The 21,128-nt window shown below is 38.1% G+C and overlaps 2 protein-coding genes across 2 annotated transcripts in view; one reads left to right on the top strand and one right to left on the bottom strand.

Moving 5' to 3' along the window:
- Positions 1-404: 404 nt before the first annotated feature.
- Positions 405-8,967, bottom strand: LOC121324660 (homeobox protein SIX4-like). Its single transcript, XM_041266766.1, has 3 exons — positions 8,092-8,967; positions 4,324-5,021; positions 405-3,030 (listed from the first exon to the last, which is right to left on the bottom strand). The coding sequence occupies exons 1-3, from the start codon at positions 8,814-8,816 to the stop codon at positions 2,207-2,209; spliced, it is 2,247 nt and encodes a 748-aa protein (XP_041122700.1). The 5' UTR covers positions 8,817-8,967; the 3' UTR covers positions 405-2,206.
- Positions 8,968-10,452: 1,485 nt separating this feature from the next.
- mnat1 (MNAT1 component of CDK activating kinase) overlaps positions 10,453-21,128 on the top strand; it is a 45,258-nt gene continuing 34,582 nt past the window's right edge. Inside the window, exons 1-6 of the mRNA XM_041265574.1 lie at positions 10,453-10,685; positions 14,321-14,473; positions 15,193-15,266; positions 15,813-15,916; positions 16,742-16,882; positions 20,319-20,447. Of these exons, the coding sequence (XP_041121508.1) occupies positions 10,597-10,685; positions 14,321-14,473; positions 15,193-15,266; positions 15,813-15,916; positions 16,742-16,882; positions 20,319-20,447 (690 nt within the window). The 5' untranslated portion in view covers positions 10,453-10,596. The remainder of the gene's footprint in view (positions 10,686-14,320; positions 14,474-15,192; positions 15,267-15,812; positions 15,917-16,741; positions 16,883-20,318; positions 20,448-21,128) is intronic.

Raw genomic sequence — 21,128 nt, 5'->3', positions numbered from 1 at the left:
GCCTGATGTTTTTTAATAACTCCAAATATAAACTGCTCTCTGTGCTGCACAAAAGCAACGCACAACTACAGAGAATCCCAGAAATCACAGTTACATCTATATACCGAAAATGTGCAAAATCACCAATTTATCAGATTTTACTCAAGATGGTGGGAGAATCGGATACAAGTTTGGATAAGATACATGAAAGCCAATCTTCACAATAGGATTCAAAATCTCATTTAATCTTAAGGATCTGCCTGCTGCATGTGGATCCACATTTTCAATGAGGCTTTAAATAAATGTAGGTCAGCTTTCGGGCACATGACTGATGCAGTGCTTTACGAAGGATGAACAGAAAACATGCAAAATGAAGTACAAGAAAAAACATCAAGCTATGTACAAATATAAAGTTTTATTGAGTATAGTGTCTAGAAAAATAAGTTCACATCATTTCAGAATACAAACAAAAAAAAAATGACATAACATTTCGGGCATATAATCCTACTACCGTACATAACAAACCCTTAGAAAGATATCTTTGGTATAACAATAGAGCACACGAATGCTGCCTTGTATGCTCAGTGTACCATCACCAAGTAGTGCAGTATAGACCTCCTGTTCTCTACCCATACCCCACACAGTATACAATGTATCACTTCTGTAAAAAGATATAAGGCACATAAATCAGAGCACTGGTGTACTGGACTCAATTCATATAACCATGCAAAGTAAGAAAGAACCCCCTTTCCAGTTAGAAAGCAGAACAAACATTTATATTCAAAACATTTTAGGGAAAAGAGTCTCACTTAACACAGATTCACATATTTATCTCAATGCCTTGCATTCTCAAAGCTCATGTAGTTACAGGTAAGCCTGCATATAAAATGTATTAAAAAAGAAAACCTATAGAAACCTTACTTTACTGTAATCTGATTTATTTTTTTACAGTTCAGGTCGGTGTATTGCATATAGAAAGGATGGCGCCCACAGGATAGCAAGCTACAAATCACTGCAAGGGGGATGGTAAACAGGCTGCTTTCGGGTCTGTCTTTTAAAAGGGGCTCCTTATGGTCAGCTATGTCAATAAAGCAGTGTTGGAAGATGTAAAAGAAAAGTGTAATCACAGCTGTAAGGTCTGCTTTATTACATTCCCCTGCAGTGATGCAGCAATCCAAGCGCAAGTGAAGAAGCTCATTTGGATGGGTATGATTACGCTTACTGCTAGTAGAAAAGGCACCTTTAATTCTAACAAATCATTCTCCTTGACAAAGTATGAAGAAAAATACAAACAAAGGACAGTAGGTCATCCGTAGGTGAACTGCAGGTCTCCTCCATGCTGAACTGGGAGCCATGACAACCGTACTGTGAATGTATTGCTCAGATGAAGATTGTATCTCTCTAGTTCTTTTTTTTATGTAATAATTACATACATGTTGTGTCTGTTTCTTTGCTTGGTCACCCCACACACTTGCTGTCTACAGGGCACTGACTCCTAACTTTGTGGTTTCAGAACTGTTTACTTCCTGATGGGCTTTAGACCCCACAACTTTCAGATACCTCTTCAGATAAGTAATTAACCTTTGGTTAAAGCATGTGTCGGTCTCCTTTGTGCTTACGGGCTACGAGTGTTGTTTATGTTACTCAGCCTCATTAAAACCAATCTATAAAAGTAGGAGAATTAAATTAACGAGCAGTACAGTAATCCATTGAATTATCAAATGATGCATGAAATGCAAATACACACATTGGACTAAACACAATACCACTGACTTTACAATCAATTTTCTGTGAAGAACAAAACGTATTCATCCAACTTTGGAATCTTTAAACCACTGGAGTCATTAATACCTTCCGAAAGGCTGCAATTTACTTGACAAAAGGTATTACAACAAGTATAGTTGCCGTTATCTTCCTGTATGATAAATTACAGTAAAAAAATAATACAAATAATAGTGGTTCATAAAGAGAGATACAGTCTATAACCTCTGACAAAAACAGCCTATTTTAACACCCCGGTTCTAAAACAGAGAGGTTTCCCTTTAGAAATACAGATTACAGTACATATCACATATATGTTACCTTCTCTGTAGAACCATGAAACTTTGTCCGTATTGCAAATTGATTTGTAGGTCGTCAACATTATAAGAATTCGGAATTGAATACACAGGGTTGTCTAAAAGCTTTGTAAAAATATAAGGCCTCATATTTACTCTCTTAGTAAAAGTTAGATATCACTGATGTCTTCATCCATTTGGACATTTTGCAGTTTTGCAAGCCGTTTCTCTTCTGTCTCCATCTCTGCACAGATGACTCTCACCATTTCACTCACTGCACACTTTGACTTGGAGTCGAGCGTCAGGAAATCCTCACTCGATTTGTTCTCTGAAATGGAAAGGAAGTTGCCCTTCAGTGTGGGGACTAGCTGCTGCACTGTGACGTGCGGGCTCCTCAAGTCTTGAGAAAGATGCTGCCCTGATCTGCAGGAGTCCTCCCCCCGGTCTGCGGCCAGCATCAGGTGGGACTCAGAGACGGTCAGCGTGCTTTGAGCTGACGTGGAGATCAGAGGGCTGCTCTGAAGAGTTGCATAGCTGGCGTTGCCCACTGACACTCCGCTGGGTGGGTTACTGGCTGCCACACAGACAGGCTGGCTGGACACTACTGCTGAGGGCCTCACTGAGCCGTGAGAGTTCAAAGGGTCTGAATTGCCGAGGACAGCTGGCGACACCAGAGAGTAATTCTGGTTCAAAGTTACATTGACCAGAGACGAGGTCACAGTCTGTGCAACGGCCCCGGAAAGGTTTTCTGAAGACACATTCACATTTAGCTGGCTGTTTTGATCGACTTGCATCAACTGAGAAAACACTAAACCCCCCTCTGCAGGCTCCTGCTTGATGGAGGTCACCCCCTGCAACGTGTTTGGGACCGTGTACAGCACAGTGCGAGGCTGGACAGGGGAGAGGACTAGTTTGCCCTGCTGCACTGTTGAGGATGGCCCATTGGAGAAGGATTCCCCTTGTCCAGTGGCAGCACTGCTTAATAAAATGTTACCTAAAAGGAAGATAATGGAATTTAAAATTACATTCTGCATCACATTTGTGCAATATTTTGCATTCTACCTGGCAAAAGCATTTAACTATACTGTGCACCTAGATCAAATCCCCAGAGTGCACATCTAGTTTATTGTTGAACTGTATGCAAGAGGGGCGACATCAATGAATGTATATTGTAAGGGTGGCACATTGCACTTGAACATTCTAGTGCATTGCTAACTGAGACTTGTCTCAGAAATTAGCATGGCTTCTTTTTCTAGTTGACAATATTTCATGAGCTGTCAGAGTAAACAGGGGGGCATTTCGAATAGGTTTTGATATCACATTTACAACATGCTTAAATATCTTTCACCTGGATAATCTAAACACTTCAGTGACTTCTGTGTTCTGCTGGTAGTGGCAGTAAAGGGATTTACGTGTTAGACCTGAACAAGCTCACCTTGAGATATTGCTGCAGTGCAGCAGACTCTGCAGGGCTCACATCAGAACACAACGCATTAAACTTCAAATACACTTAGCAGAGACAGTACTGTGATGCGAAAATTAGAAGCGTGAGCCTGGATTTCAAGCAGAAAATCAATAATTCCTTTTAAGTTGTTTATATGATATGCACTCTCCTTCTTCTCCTGCAGCGAGCCAAGAACATTAAAAAAATATTATAATGTAGTGCATAACTTTAACCTCTAATATTATACCCAGGCACCTACTGTAAACGCATAGCCATACTGTTTGTTTGTGTCACTGGAGTGAATTTTAAACTCGTAAGTCATGCTGTGCACTTTCCACATATCCCATCCAATGCCAGATCAGTGCAGCCACGCTGAGCGACTGCTTTAAGAACACAGAAGGTATCCAAGCAGCAGGTTACCTGCCCTTTTGTGAATGTATCACATTACAAGGACACAGGTCACCTTTCATACTTGTGGATGACTTGACAGGATGACCCTCGGTTTCCAGGGTGTATGTGACAAAGTGAATGGATTACATTTTGGCACACAGATAAGCTAAACGATCACAAAAGTCTTGTCATAATTAATGCGCAGTATAGTAATCCATCAAATATTGGACTACTTACATAAACAGTATTCCAGTTACATTTAGTTTTAAGCAGGATTACATTTATTTTACAGAAAAGTCGCATTTGTTTTTTTTTTTTTTTTTTGTGTCCTCAAACTAGTCCCCATGCAAGTAAATAAACCAACTGAGTGGAATTTCACTTGAACACCCCTCTGTCTGGGTCTCACTCTCTGAACGAAGCTAGTGTAGTTTTAGGTTAATGGAAACAACATACCATGGGAAGGCGCTGTTGAGACAGGAGGCATTTGTAAATGTGGAAGCCCAAGGTTCCCACTGACCATCTGCCCACTGGTTTCAGCAGAGGGGATTTGAACAAGGCTGTACTGGTTGACTTGAAGGGGTCCATTGCATGTTGTCAAAGTGACTACAGGTCCTCCCTCTTGAGAAGCGAGGGTCTGTAAGCTTCCAATTTTGATATCTCTGGCATTAATGGCTGCTGGGAAAGAGGCACTCGGCGTGTTGAGATTGTAAGGCATGGCAGAGTTAGTCACAGGTCCATTGAGGAGCTTAAAATCTTTCTCATCAGACGAGTGCAGCACGATCTCTCCATTGCTTACAATGTTGCTGGTGCTCCTCAGCGGGCTGAAGGCAATGGCCTGGGTTCCTCCCACGTTAAGTCCATTGAAGAGGATGTTACTTGGCGTCTGAATGTAGGAGCTCCCATTAAAGAACACCGAAGGAGTGTTAGCCGTCACAAGGTTCCTGTTGAACACTGCGCCAGGTGAACCTGAAGAGGTTTTTGGATCCCCTATCTGTTGAATGATAGTGCCTTCTGTAGTGCTGGTGAGGGAGATGCTGTTGCTGTGGTGGTGGTTATTGATCCCGTCCGGCGAGTTGGACAAGGGCCGAGGGGAGAGGTCATCATGCCCTTTGCTCGACTCATCTTCGGTGCTGTGATTGCCATCAGACTCGCTGCAGAAACAGAAAGGATCTGGAGTTACTGACTCTGCTGCTTTGTGGAGACTACGGCTATGGAAAAATGTTTAGAATCACCTAGAATTTTAGGAGCGAGACAATAAAAAACAAAAAAAAGAATCTACATGAACATAATTTAGATCTTTTGTTTAACATTATGTAAATCAAAAAAACTACAAAATGACGTAACGAAAGTCTACCAGAAGATATAATAGCAGTACAGTATTTCATGTTACATTTCAAAATGTCACATTTTTCAATTTGTCAGTTTTTCGTTAATTATATGGAAAATTACAAAGCGGTAGATAATTCTATATGTCAACATAACATTATTCAGCAGGTTTCCTTTGACTTAATGAAGCAAAATGAGTTAATTACGTAGATACAGCCATTGCTGTATATATCACTTCTGACAGATCTTATCGGAAACATTTCACCCTCCCAAAGCTGCTTTGTCTCATCAAATCATTATGACACCAGTCTGTAGATAAGGGTCCCCTCCTGCACGCTCCATACCACAACTATGAAGGTATGCATTTTTCCACTTAAAGTACAAGAAATGGAATTTGTCATCAGTTTGTGTGGGTCAACCTTAATTTAAGATTTAATCAAACATCTGTATCAGGCTAACAACTGAAATGAGTTTAATTTATGAAAAGTTTTAGAACCTTTTGGATTTGATTCCTTTGCATTATGTGTGTGTGTGTATACTATATATATATATATATATATATATATATATATATATATATATATATATATATATAGTCGATCCTCCGAGTCCAAAATATACAACTTTAAAACTTGCTTCTAGAAAATGAGACTGTTTTTCCATGTCAGTAAATTGATTTTTCACTACATTTTGCATATTACAGACTCACACTATAAACATGCATGTCCTTCCAAAAATCTGCAGATGTGAATGGGGCATTCCCGGATTGATTTGTGGAATTTACATTACATCCGCATGGGCAATGGCCCTAATCCGAGTGTAAATTAGATTAAAAAAACAAAGCAAACAAAAAAAAATAAACAAAAGAAAATCCTGGATTTTCATGATGCATGTTTTAAGTGCAGATAGACTGAAGGGGGCTTGAAAGGATTATAGACAATCTGGAACCATTTGGTGCAATAAAAGTACACTGTGATAAATGTCACTAGTAGTACTGTGTCAAAGTGACAAATGGTCAGTGACAATACCCTGCATGGGTCATGTTGTTTATTTAAAAAAAAAAAAAACACACACACACGTTCTGCGTAAAAAGTGTTCCACAGACACACCTACTACAACAAATAAAAAAAAAAAAAAAAAAACGAACTTAACTTTGGAAATACTATACTAGAATTTTAAGCTAAGACAATAAAAAACCCTACATGAACGTAATTTAGATATTTTATTTAACATCATGTAATCAAAGAAACTGCAAAATATATTGCAAAAGCATACCGAAAGCCATAACAGTAGCGCAGTATTTCACGTTAGATTTCGAAATGTCACATTGTTTCAAGTTGTCAGTTTTTTTGTTATGGAAAATTACAAAGCGGTACTTTATGAAGCAAATTAGTTCATTCTATAGGGTGATGCAAAACTGTAGGCCATAGCTGTACTTACATGTTAATTAACAGAAAAACACAGTTATTACATTATATTTTCTCTGAGGAGTCTTTATGTAAATGAATTCTGTCAGTCATAAAATTAATGTTTTATAACAAAATCAGTTCTTAACGAGAAAGGTATCAAATCTCAGAAAATTACACACACACATCACACTCTCTATATCTCTCTATATATATATATCTCTATATATATATATATATATATATATATATATATACACACACACACACACACACACATACCGAAACAGTTCATACAAAGGAGTCTATTGAAGCTTTATAAAGAAGACTTCATCTACAGCGTTTTTACAGGATACACTAGAAATACGAAGTCTTGATCTTTGTTCTCACTCAAATATCTAATTTATGTATGTATGTGTTTTTTGCACATTGACGCCAAACATAAAACAAAACAATTATCAAAGTTTTCTAATAAATTAATTTTGACTTCCCAAATTTATGAGACGTTCTAAATTACTACAAAAGGCGTCCTACAAGCCAAAATGCCTTTGAGCAATTTATAACATCAGCTCTGGAAAGAAAAAATGGACGCAGCCTGCAAGGAGAGGTCACCTCCGCCAGGTGCGTATGAGACGAGCTTTACTGAAGAGCGATAAAAGAATGCTTACTGTACGCTAAAAAAAAACAAAAAACAAACAATCTGTGTTATTTATTGGAACATCGCACTTTACAGGATCATGCGTTTTAATGAAGGTCGGCGAGGATCCATAAAAAGAACAAATAAAACATTAAAAATATATAAAAAGTGTGCCATGTTGTTGCCTAAATAAAACATGCTTGACCTATCGCAATGGCGATTACAAAACAAATATAAAAATAAGTGTGTTACTTTCAAATATGACTGAGAACTGTAAATAGCCTGTAGGTTTAGTGCAATAACTTACTGGAAAGTCATGCATGCTATCTAGATCATTAATTAATAAACAATGCATACTTACTGTGCGTTTTAACGAATTAATTATATACTATCACTAAGATTAAAGCAAAACAAAAATAAATAAATTAAAAAAAAATAACAGAATAAAGCAAACATGAAGAATGGGACATTATCAAAACGTTATCAAAACCGGGGAATCCATCCAGACTTGTAATGAAATTCGATCTGAATGCGGACAGAATCAAGTTTCAAAACACAGCAGCGAGTACATGCCATGCTTTTCCTTTTTGAATTAGTTTTGTAAATGATTAACTCTGTCAAAACAAAAAAAAATGGGGAAGCCGCACTACAAACAGTACGGTATAGGCTCATTCGCCGTCCATATTCTTACGAAATGTTTATTTTTATGCGCACCGTATCAGTACAGAATACACTTATCGTATGTGGATGTTGTGCTTTACTATGTATAAACAGAACAATATCGAGGTGGAACAAAGCGCCATATTGCAGCACCACACCAAAAGAGAGGGGAAAAAAAGAGTTTGCGCTCACCTTTTGGATTGCGTTTCAGACGGATTTCTGTCCCGCTGCCTCCTGTTTTTAAACCAGTTGCTGACCTGAGTTAATGAAAGCCCTGTGATTTTCGCCAGGTTTCTTTTCTCGGCCGGTGAAGGGTATCTGTTGTGCTTATAAAGCTCCTTCAGCGCGTTCCTGGACCGCTCTTTGAAGCAGTATACCGTCTCCTCCCCGTCCCAGATGGTCCGGGGAAGCGGGTATTTTCTCCTCAGCCTGTATTTGTCCACAGCTCCTAGTGGTCTCCCCCGAGCCTTCTCGGCTTCTGTATACCGTGCCTTGTACCAGAGGTCCTGCAGGGACGAGTGGTTGGAGGGGGTGAAACTCTGGTTCTCCAAAATGCTGTAAAGTTCCTGGTATCGTCCGTGGTGGAAAGCCACCAAGGCTTGGGCTTTCAGGATGCTTTCGTTGCCACGTAGTAGGTCACTTTGGGGCAATGACCACAAAAACCTGGCTAAGCGGTCCACGTTACCACCTTGCTGCAAAGCCTCACAGACGCAAGCCACTTGTTCTGGGGAAAAAGACAGGGCAGAAGCAGCACTCACCAAAAGTTCGTTCTGGAGCTGGTCTGCAGTTGAAATTGCATGCTCCATAGACAGGGCTACGGAATCCAGTTCTAGCAGTTTCGTGGTCTCCTGCGAGTCTCCCGTCCTCTCTTTCTTAATCTCATTTGCACATATGACTTCGCTTGAGGAAGAAGACATTTTTTGTATGCTTCCTGGTAGTCACTCCTCCTGGGTTCGGCAGGCTTTAGCCGATCAGGTTTCCGTTCGCCATACACAAACTATCAGATGTTGCTGTAAACGGATAGCTATCTCCCCTTCTCCTCTGATTCAACGTGACTTCTAGCTAGCAAACTAGCAGGAAGGGGGTTCTGGCTGTGGAATGCGATCCGATTCGCCGACACGACATTACATGGGAGGAGCTAGTAGAATCCAGCGCAGACAACTTCTACAGGAGCTGTCAATCAGAAGCGCGAACACTAAACTTACCTGTACAAGGTGATTTCAGATATAACGAGGAGATACATAATGTGTTACCAGCATAATGCCATATTAATTGGCGCTTACGTATTCCAACTAGAAATAATAAGCATATACATCTGTTTTTTATGCTGTCTATTAAAATGTTTACACTGAGAATGTTGATAAAGCTAACCGCAGCACCACAAAAATGAGACAACGCAAAGCATCGGGCTACATGTGCTGTACATTTACCAGCCCTTGAATGGAAATATGCAATAATTGAAAATGACAGCATTTATAATGTATAAAGGGGTTGGGCGTGGTCGTTCCATCAAGATAAAACACATAATTCCCCATACACTTTAAACATAGTTTGGGATTAAGACAGATGTAACCTATCAACTTAATATATGCTGTGTTTGAACGTGCATGACCAGTTTTTCAGGGCAGCCAGATTGTTTCAGGATAGTATTATGTAATGTGTTTTTTTTTTTTTTTCCTCATTTTGAAGTGTAGACGAGACACGCATGGACTAACAACTCACTTTTCTGTTATCTGCGGTTTTCATTTAAATCTGAAATACATCTATACTTTTATTAAATACATAAATAAAAAAAATAAAAACCATAGATATTGGAGTTTGGTGTTTACATTGCTACAATGTTGCAAGTCATGTTTTGTAGTTTTGTAACATACATTGCAACAGTTATTCGTATTACAGATACACTTTAGAGTTTTATAACACAAATCAATAAACACTGTTGCAGTTCCAAGAACCTGCCTGCTTTTTAATGTAAATAATAACTTATTGTTATATCAATTGTCAATTTAACACAAATGTAACACACACACACACACACACACACACACACACACACACACACACACACACACACACACACACACATTAAATGACAGATTCATATAGAATACACACAGTACTATGACTAAAAAATGATAAGAAGTACAGTAACAATAATTCATAATGGATTTTGAATCGGAAAATATGCACTGTATTTCATTCAAGAATTCTCAATGTAACACCTTCTGTTACAGCATTTCTTCTTTCGCGTACATTATACGTAGTCGCTTGCATTATTTATAATCACCCGGTAAGGATAGGCAATATAATGCGTAGATAACCAAAAACAACTGATTTTTAATTTCCACTGAGATTTTAAGATAACTGCCAGATCAGTATGCTGTACACATTTCTTGTTTCGTTGAGCTGTAAATGAATCTGCTCTGCAACATTCTATTTAATAAGAAGCATAGTAATTCGATCCATGCACAAAGCCACACACACACACACACACACACACACACACACACACACACACACACACACAAGAGGAAGCCCAGAAATCAAAACAAAAAGCCGGAACTTTACTTCGAACGCACACTGTTTCCACCTCGGAATGTATTTGATGTGAGGCTGCTAGTGTGGGGATGTCACCGAAACAGTAATTTGCAAGCAAAGTTATTCTTTTGAAAAAAAAAATCAGTTAAAGCAATAAAAATGGACGACCAGGGCTGTCCGCGATGCAAAACTACCAAATACAGGAACCCGTCTCTGAAACTAATGGTTAATGTCTGTGGACATACACTGTAAGTCGTTTGGTACTGTTTGTATACACACACTGGATTGATTACGCTTACAAAAAAAAAACAAAAAAAAAACACGCAGACGTACAAAAATACAAAGTGTGAATCTTTAACTTTTAGGGACTTAAACACCTTTTTTTTTTTTTTTTAAAACATCGTTTTTAAATGCAGTATTATGTGTTGTAAATTATGTAGATAATTGTTTATAAAATGCCTCTGTTTAGAGCTGATGGTTTAATTAAATATATTCAGTTTTTGTTATCTCAATTTTCAGTCAGAATTACATAGCATTAGGCAGTCTTGTACTGTAAGGTTTACTAAAAACATTTACGGAGGATTTTTTTTCTTTTTCTCCCAACTAGACATGCCGGTGTTATGGGTATTCATGTATACATCTCCTTATTTGCTTTGTTTAATCGCTTTACATCAGATCAAGCTATTGCTGATGTAGAGCATTTAGGTAGCTTGTCTATCTGTTTACTGTGTGTCTCAGAAAACATGTTCTTGAAGTTAGTTTTGAAGAATTTAAACCCTGTGAAATACATGGTTGTGGTGATCAGATCTTGACTTAATGCATTTTATTATTATTATTATTATTATTATTATTATTATTATTATTATTTTTAAATATCACTGAAATGTCAGTGCTGCTATATGAATAATATGTTAAAGGTAGTCGGTGGTAGTTGTTTTAAATATTCTCATTTTGGCGAGCATGTAAATCATAATGCATAAACCTGCAAATTGTAAAAGAGCATTTAAACCCAGCAAGAGGACTGCAAAAAGCACTGAGACCACTGTTTAGTCATTGATCTACCCTTAGTGGCAGTTTCCTTTGCCCTTTGTGGCATTTTGGCTTAACATGCCAAACAATGAGTATAACAGTTCATTTTGTTATGATTTTTGGTAATAAAAATACATACTTGTGCATTCAGCCCCCAACTCAGTACTGTAGCTATTTTAAGACAAGCTACTTCTTTTCTTAGGTAATTAAGATATGGCTTCAATATGTAGCGACAGTAGAACAGTTTGAAATGTAATCCCGATGCCATCTCTGGAAATCTAGACTGAATTTCCCTTGTCTGAAGCATTATTTATTATTTAGAGGATCAGGAAGTAAAGTCATTTTAAGCACAATGTATCCAGTGCTGTACCTGTCTAAGTGCAGCAACCAGCGGCAGAAATGTTGATCCTGCAGTACGAAAATAAAGAGCTCTTTTTTTTTAGCTGTTTCAGGAACAGAGCCAAAGTCACATGGGCTCATCATTCACCGGTAGTTGTTTATTGTGTTGGTGGTTGAGTGGTATTGCATGCAGGACAGTGCTGACAGTTAATGAGCTGCTTGAACCAATGCCCAGCTGGAAGGGAAAATGGAATGGCCATCCTCTAAAATTAAACCAAGCGCACATTTATTTTCATATTTGTTGCTACATACTTTTTTGTCACCTGTGCTTGCTCACGCAATGTCCTTTGGCATTTAAATGCAGTACAACCCATCATAAACAAGTAGTGTGTTGGATAGCACAAACCAGAGTAGATTTCCACAGTGTCTGTATGTTTTAGATATCTCTGAAATGCTATAGCAACACAGTGCAATTCTCACATGGTAGAAAGGTACCAGAGATGCTTCAGTCATGTGAAGAGAACATTTTTACACAAAGCCACTGCTTTTGTATGCCTGGTGAGCTCCCAGAATGCTATCTGCTAAAGGGTGAAGTGATCTCTTTCCCACACCTTCATTACACAGACGAGGCTTGAAACAATGGGGTTCTTGGCTTGTCAAGATGCAGGCCTAGTTGCTGATCTCAACTGCACACCTCTGAACTGGGCCTCAAGTCTGTTTGACTACAATCAGACTTCAAAGCAGGATGGATCCTGTTGGGAAATAGATTTTCCATTTCTGTAGATGAAAGCTGGGTACTTGCTTAATGACTAAGCAGTTTGCAAGCTTATATTTTCAGCCGTTTGTTTGAATTCCTTAGCTACGTGCATATGTGAGGTATACAGATTTTTCCTGCTTTGCAAGATTTTCACCGTGTCAGTGTTTTCCTGCTTAAACCAGTGATGTTTTGATAAAGCAAAAACGTACGATAGGACTGCAGCCCAGCCTTAAAGATTGGGAGATTAACTCTCTGGGATTTTCACTCCCGTAGCTCAGCACTGAAGAGGGTGTTGGGTACTCCTTGCCTAGGACTGATCTACAGTAGTACATTAGCAGAACAGCTACCAGAACTCTAAGATTAAAAGTGCTGCCCACTGTTTTAAACTTCCAGCAAGTCTACTGACCCACATCTTTTACTATCACCCCTTTGCATCTTCATTCCATTTCACCAGACCTTAACACTTGGTTAGGCGTATATTCTGAATGCAGCCATTGCATGGATTAATCTGGGGGCATGAGTTATCAAGAAAGATGTAACCCTAACTCCACCCACAGCCACAAACAGGCAGCATTAATGTATGGATTACTGGGAATCCAGGACCATTGCAATACAGAGTGAATGTTCTTCCTGAAAAGCTGTTGTGTCTTCCGGCTTGTGTTTCTGTAGTTTTGTTGCTTAGCAACAAGTGGAAGATCTAACTTACTGAACGTATATCTAGTTTTCCACCACCACACTTAAGCCCCTACCTTGGAGAAGAACAAATAGGCTACACGAGTCAGTCATGTTTTATTTGTTAGTAGGATTAATTGGAAATAAGTCTCATGTGAGTTGCAGTATTGGGCATCATGAAAACGTAATATTGGATCAAATGAACAATAGTTTGATTTGATGGCTCGGATTATAACTCAGGATCCTTGTTTTGAGAAGCTATTGGTGATTGATGGAGCATTGTTTCTCTCACAAGTGTGTCTTGTTGCCATGAAAACCAAATTAAGCTCAAAAGTCCCATCCACGCGAAGAGCCCTAAAGGTATAGGAATCCCCTGTTTCTATTGTTAGTTTCAAATGATTTGCAGTTGTGTGTTCCACATGCTGGAAGGCATGTGATTATTGCCCATTGTGTAAAGTACTATCAGCGTCAATCAACCTCTGTCAAAGAAAAAGAGTGCTATAGTACATAGTCAAAACTGGTCAGAAGTTTAAATCTCAGGATTTAGATCCACCGGTCTTTAGTTCCCCTTTAGATTTTCACAATAAATATTGTTATATAAGTCACCTAACTTTTTATCAAAAACAAAATATTCTCATGGATATAAAAAACATATCCGCACAATCTGTTGCATAAATAATGATGTGCTTACTTCTGTGCATACCTGGTGCCAGTTACAACAATCTGTTGTGTTACCAGTAGTTAATACATGGAGATGGTAAGTCAAAGAGTAAAGAAGACCATTTCCCAGCTAGTTTCCAATGATTCTGCATACAGTGGTCTCCTGGACAGCATAAATTATGCAGTTGACAGTAATACAATTTTTTGCTACTAAAATGACATAAAGCACAGCAATACAAAAAAACATTTAAGTTGATGGAAATCTCTCATCTCTGCAGTTGTGAAACTATCCAAGACAGCTGGTAGGGCCACAGGGTTAGTAAGGAGACTGGATTGAGCAGCTGTTTACCATTGTTCACTGTAGCCCATGGGCATGGCTCTGATGTTGCTGGCTGTTGCTCATACCCTTGTGTTTGTGTATTTCAGATGCGAAAGCTGTGTGGAAATGCTGTTTGTCCGTGGCTCTGGAAACTGCCAGGAGTGTGACACCCCGCTCAGGAAAAACAACTTCCGGGTTCAACTTTTCGAAGACCCTGCAGTAGACAAGGAAGTGGAAATCCGTAAGAAAGTCTTAAAGATGTGAGCAGCGTGCTTTGCCTATCGAGAAATCTGTGCAGATGCTTCATACTCCTCTATTAGGGCCATGATAGGCATTCTTAATCTGAACTCTCTTTGTTCTTGGTAATATAAATGTTTGTTTTGTATGCAGAGTCAGTCCACACACCCCTCCCAACCCCCCGCCCCTTTGCAGTTATGCTCAGAAAACATCAACAGCGAAAGTGTTTTATTTGAAAGTCATTTTACTGGCTTCTTAGTAAGTTCACAGCCAATGTTATTTCTTACTGGTGCAAAAAGACCCTTGCAGCAAATCTTTGTAGTCCTGACCAAGGTTTAAATAATATATGCATTTGCAGATGATAAACCAATACAGATGTTTGTCCTTTATTTTTTCTAGTTTTAGAGTTTAGTTCACATTCAGAATTTAAACCAGGGTCGCTCTCATATCAGGGAGGTACAAAACAGATTATCATGTAAAAAAAAAGAAAATAGATTCAAGTACAAAGCGCTACACTTTCACAAGTGAGCATTCTTGTGGGTTTCATTCAACAGCAAGCTGTTTCTGCAAGCACTCCTATTCTATATCAACCCTGAATTTATAAATCATGAAAATGTGCAAGATACAGAGCAGAGTTTCCTGCTTATCATGTCTAGATATATTGATTGAATGAAAGTGATGTGGCAGAACATATACAATTTTACAATGCTAATCTTATTTTAACTTTGTCCTCCAATTCAAGATACAACAAGAATGATTCCAATTTCCCCAGTCTCAGAGAATACAATGACTATCTTGAATTGATTGAAGAAATTGGTAGGTTAATTATGTATTTATTTGTTTATTTATTTACTTATCTGTCATATGTCTAGTATTGCAGTTTATTTATTACATGAATTTATTACATTAATATTCATAGAAAGAAAAGCCTGATCGCCAATCACCTTTTACATTTTACTGTTGCTTACTTGTCAGCTCATCTTGATAATGAATCAGATATGGTATCATTTAAAAATAAGAAAAAAAAGGTTGGTGGACTATCTTGTTGTAGTGTAAAGGTATTATTAACACAGGTTTAATAAACAAGTTCCTTGGTTTCTAGAGGTAAAAGGAAACCCAAGTTAGGTGCATGTGATGTGTTTACAGATGCATCTGCAGCCTCAGTACAAAGCGTTGTTTTCCCTGTGATAGTGAGTAAGATACAGGCCAGATCCCATCAAAGCAGAACTGCAGTTTGCCAGCACTGCTTGTCATGAGTCTGTTGATTTTGTGTTGTAATTTCTCATCAAGCCAGATTCTCTGATTTAATGCCTTGCTAAGATATATCCGTGTCATCATTTGCATTGGTTTGTGTCTCTGCAGTTTACAACCTTACAAATAATGTGGACCTAGAGAACACAAAGCAGATGATGGAGCAGTACCAGAGAGAGAACAAAGAAATCATTCAGAAGAACAAAATCAAATTGGTCAGTAGCTGTTTTTCATAAAAAAATAATAATATATGTTATCTTGTTCAAGCATCTATCACTATGTATGGAAAATCAGTCCTCACTTTTTCCTCATTGATACTAAACTCTAGTAGAAACAGTTGCTGGAAGTTGGGGACTGGGTCTTCTGCACATATCTACAGTCTCTCTATTCATTTCAGTGGAAGGTGGGATTATCATTATAAATCATACATGCTTTTTTTGTGGATGGGACCGTGAGTGCGTTTAAGTAGAAGCAGCACGACAATCTACATTTATGATTCATATATTAAAATAACCAACTTCAATTTAAATAGACTGATAGTATTAGAAGGATGTATTGAACCACAGCCATTTTGTTAAATATATAATATGAAATTCTCAAACCCTAATATTTGTGAGGTACATGATTTTGTTCTTTGCTTGTTCTTTAATTACACATTTTATTCCAGAACCACTCTATAGCGTTTGGAATATTACTTTTACCATGGTAAGTGATATGGAACCAAGAAGAACAAAGTGGAGACATCCTTTCTCTTGAAAAATCTCCATGTACCGAATTAAAAATAATTAAAAAAAAAAAAAAAAAAAAAAAAATGCGAGCAAAGAACGTAAAGATCTTCAGCCCAGCAAAAATCTTTTTAATTTGAAAGCATTATCACCCTGTTTAACATCAAATGGGTGAGACGTAAAACCGAGGCCCTGTTGGAAATGAGACTGCAGCAGCAGCAGTTGTTGATACGTAGTTCACCCTCTAGTCACTAAGTCCCTTTGGGTAAAAGCGTCTGCTAAATGACTCATTCGTTTCGGGGTTCTTTCTGTCAGACTCGGGAGCAGGAGGAGCTGGAGGAGCTGCTGGCTATGGAGAGGCAGGAGAATGAGCAGAGAAGACTGCTGCAGCTCAAGGAGGAGAAGCGGCAGGTCCAGGCCAAGAAGAAGAACAAGCAGGCGCTGCTGGATGAGCTGGTGAGTGTCTTCCAAGATACCAAGAGCAATTCCATTTTTCATTCAGAAAGATTTCCTTCTAAACCTTCTACCTTTAATCCGGAGAGTAATGTTCAGCGACAGACAGTCATAACAGCATTGTTTGTTTTTGTTTTTTTTTTTTTTTTAAATAGTAGGTTTGCATAATTATTTGGTTCTGATTTAACTTGCTGACGTCTCATATCCATCAACATTTCTCATGTTTTGTTTTTTTGCCATGTTAGCTGTCATAGTAAACCCCTGTAGTGTTTGTTTTTCTGCAGGTATGCTCTATAGGGTAAACTCTAAGGGCAGGTAAGACTTAGATGCCCACAATACATATGTCCAAATTTTGAAAAACCGTCTCTGTAAATCCTATTTTGGGGGAGCTCAGTTGATACAGCAGCATATGCTCTTGAGAAGAGTGAAGGAGTGAATCAGTTATTCCATGAAACTTCCTCCTTTAAACCCACTTGACCCTTTACTGCAGTATTGCTTTGAAGTAACAGACTGTTTATACCAATTCCCAATGGGAGACATGGTAGAGACTTGGATATGAGCACTCATGAACGGTGAGGTGTGTTTTTATGAGATAAAGCATCTTATTTAAATGTAGTTAAAACAGACATCTTTTGTTTTAAGTAGTCTTTGGAACAGGGAGTTTTCCTTCATCTTTTTTGTCATCAGAATACAACTAGTTGCAAACTACAACAGATTTCCACAAAAATATCTTACCATACTCTGTTTTTTTTCTCCAAATCTGTGTTTTTGGCTATGTTATGTAAGAAGTTTGGGCTTTTGTATAACTAAAAAGTACAAAGCAATTTTCTTTTTAGTTGCAGGAAACATTCTATGGCTGAACCAGCTTATGCCTTCTCTGGTTTGTGTTTTAGAGTGGTGCCTTTAAGAGTTGCTCAGTTGCTGGTAAAGGGCATGATTGAGAGGTCACAACAGTCGTTTCATTGTTCTGAGCTGAAGGTGAACTAAGTCCAGATTCTCCCAGGTGAAATGTAATGGAGCACAACTGTTTGGCTGTTCCAAGTTTCGCAAAGACTACAGTCTGCCATTGATTTGTATCTGTTTTGCCAAGTGATATTTTTTTTTTTGTTTGTTTTAAAGGTGTTTATTTTTTTATTATGTATTCACATCATTTTTTGCCATGCATATCACAGTGAATGCATGTTTTTGTCTGATTTATTTAGCATTTTTGTAGGCAGTATAGCCTCAAATCTACAGGTGGGGTGTTCTCTGTTAAACATCTATCTCCCTGCATTCCCCAGCTAGGAAGTCCCAGAAAACAACGCTTCCATTAAGCAGAGTGATTGGCAGCTGACATACCTAGGATGCCTCTGTCCAACTGCCCAGTGTCTAACACAGCTGTGTGTGATTGCACCCTACCCTTGAATTTTCCTGTTTTTCATGTGGAAAAGTGCATCTGCCTCAAAGCTTGGGGTTGTTGCTCTGCTTAGACACTGAACTGGAGAAAACCCCCCACTGTTAAATAAATAAATAATGAACAGCAGAGTTATTATCTGTATCTCAAAAACAACACATTTCATTGTAAAGGTTTTAAAAAATAATAGTTGGTTCCAGTATCACTTAATTATGCACACTGGCAATTCAAAATCGAAAGCATTGTTTGTTATTGATAGTTTCATTGAGTGGTTTGCAGTTCTGCTGGAAAGAGGAAGTAGAGTAACTACTGATTTATTTTTTTATATTCTTAACAGCAGTTTTTTGTTATTTCTAAAAACCAATAACATTGTCTAAAGGGTTTATTGAAAGAAAAAAAAAAGGTTTATTTTTCTGTGGTTGTCATAGTAGTCTTCCAAAACATTTTACTTTATCATCTGCAACTTTATAATTTCCTTTTGCAATATTGTCCTGGTTACTTCACACACACACATACACTATAAGAATGCGGACGTCTGTGTTTTTTTTTTTAACTTAATTACATCATTTAATAGAATGCTATTGTGAAACTTGGTAAAAAACACAAACAGTAAAAATAAATAAATATATATGCCAGATATGGGTGTTAGCCATAGTACCAGGGTTGGGGCCAATTCCTTTTTTCAATTCCATTTCCAATTCCTTTTTTAAAATCAATTTCCAGTTCTAATTCCTGCAAAAGAAGGTATTTTGAACTTGCTGAATGTTTTTGGAGTAGAACATTACTACAATATCATATGGAACTTTTAATATATGTGTTAAATAGAGTAATCGATCAAAAGGGAATGTCAAGATAAAAGCCTGGTTTAATAATCTGGTTTTAATAATCAGCCTGCTCAGTGATGGGCTGTAAGACAGAAGTTTCCCGGCTCCGACACTACCCAGGGGTGACCTGGAGGTGCTCCTTCTACCAGTGCCCCAGCCAGCGTGCAGTTACAGGCAACTAGATGTAAAACCCAGGTCCTGTCTGGCGTGAGGGTGTTAAAGATCCCACAGTCCTTGTTCTGGAGCTGTAACAATGATCTCAATTCTTTGGTGAAATTCCACCAGGATCCCTTACTTCCTTATCCCAGACTGGAGACAGGGATCTTATTGTTTTTCATTAGGAGTGTGTTATTGCACTTTACAGACATCTTTAAATGAATGCACGCATTAGGGTAGCTGAGGAAAGGACTTCAGATACTAATGACCTACTTTTTTTTTTATTACATGCTAACGTTTATGAAAAAGTACTGTAACCATTTTAAATTTTTTTCTTTTTTTTTGCTTTTTAACTGTCATTTGAAGTGTTGCAGCATTATAAGCTTCTTTTGTACAGTATATCTGTCCTCTAGAGAGGTAATTATTCGACGCTCACTGAATAAATCTCTATCTGTTATTTAACTACAGTGCTGCACAACTATGTTCAGTTTAGCGTTAAGATAATAATGTTTACTATATTACAGTCACTTCAGATCTCTGTACAACTTGCAGCAGTAGGCGGTTATTACTCTGTTATCTTCTAGAATGAACTAATTTTGCTTCATGAAGTTGAATAAAAACTGAATCCTGTAGTTTCTTTGATTTCTTTGATTGCATGTTAAAAGTTCTAAATGGTGTTCATGTTTTGTTTGTTTGTAAATTTATGGACAAAATATCTTTAAGCAATGGTTTCACATGGAAGATTTCCCTCTTCTCTAATGTTATCTCTGAAACTATTCATGTTGTTCTGCTGACCTGTTTTTTGGTATCTAACAGCTTTTTGGCAATGATCCTCCACTGAAATTTAAATGCTTCCACCTAATACAAGTGGAATAGTAATGACACTTAAAAACACTTACTACCAGTATTAAATAAAATATCTTGCTTATCTCATTTCTCAATATCAGATCCCTGAAAAGGAGTATTAATCTTTTAAGTGCTCAGAGTGAGTTTTTGGACAAGACCTCTTTGAAGAGACGAGTCTCCTTGCCCTCCCTCCTGTTGAACACTGATCTCTGTGTTACAGGAAAGCTCCCAGCTGCCTGCCACCTTGCTGTTGGCTCAGCACAAGGATCGCGCCGCCCAGCTAGAGACAGAGCTGGAAAAACAGCGGCAGATCGTCAAGCCCACCACCTTCTCTACTGGAATCATGATGGTAAGAGGAAGGAGTCAGAGGGGGTTAATAGTTTGGGTCCAACACAAAATATTCTCTTGCATTTTCTTTACCATTTCTGTCTTTTTGATGATGTTTGCTTTGGTTATTTTGAGTGGTTCTGGGTTCTGTTGAGCCAATATTGAGTTGTTATTGTTTTATTTTCTATATCTGTATTTACCACAGAGCTTAGCAGAGTCTAGGAAATTCTAACTTCCTAGCACTGAATTGGACTCATTCCATTTAAATCATCTGGGAAACCTTGGTTGTCCCTCCTCCTACTCACCCTCTCTATCTATTCAGAGTAGATTGAGCCAGCAGAGTTGAAAGGTCACATTTTCCACTTACTATGATCGAAAACAGCTTAAAAGACGAAAGGTGGACAATTGAACACAATTATATTTAAAGCTACTTTTAATGCATCGTGGACTTTCATAGTAGACATCTCTAAAACAAGACCTCCATTCTACCTCAACCACTTTCAGACTTATGGTAGCCCAAATGGTACCCTCCCCCCCTACATTTTTCTTTTAACTTCCAGATCCTGGTGGTTGAATACATATTATACTAGTTCTGGATGACTGAAAAGTCTCATAAGAGTACATTCAATCATCCCCAGTGCCAAACTTCCTTATTTGTTTTGCTGAATGGCATAGACTAATTCTGGCTAATGTTTTGTCTAGA

The sequence above is a fragment of the Polyodon spathula genome, chromosome 12 (genome assembly GCF_017654505.1).
Source record: "Polyodon spathula isolate WHYD16114869_AA chromosome 12, ASM1765450v1, whole genome shotgun sequence".
Taxonomy (NCBI): domain Eukaryota; kingdom Metazoa; phylum Chordata; class Actinopteri; order Acipenseriformes; family Polyodontidae; genus Polyodon; species Polyodon spathula.
Note: the sequence above shows the minus strand (reverse complement) of the source record. Positions and strands in the feature narration are given on the sequence as shown.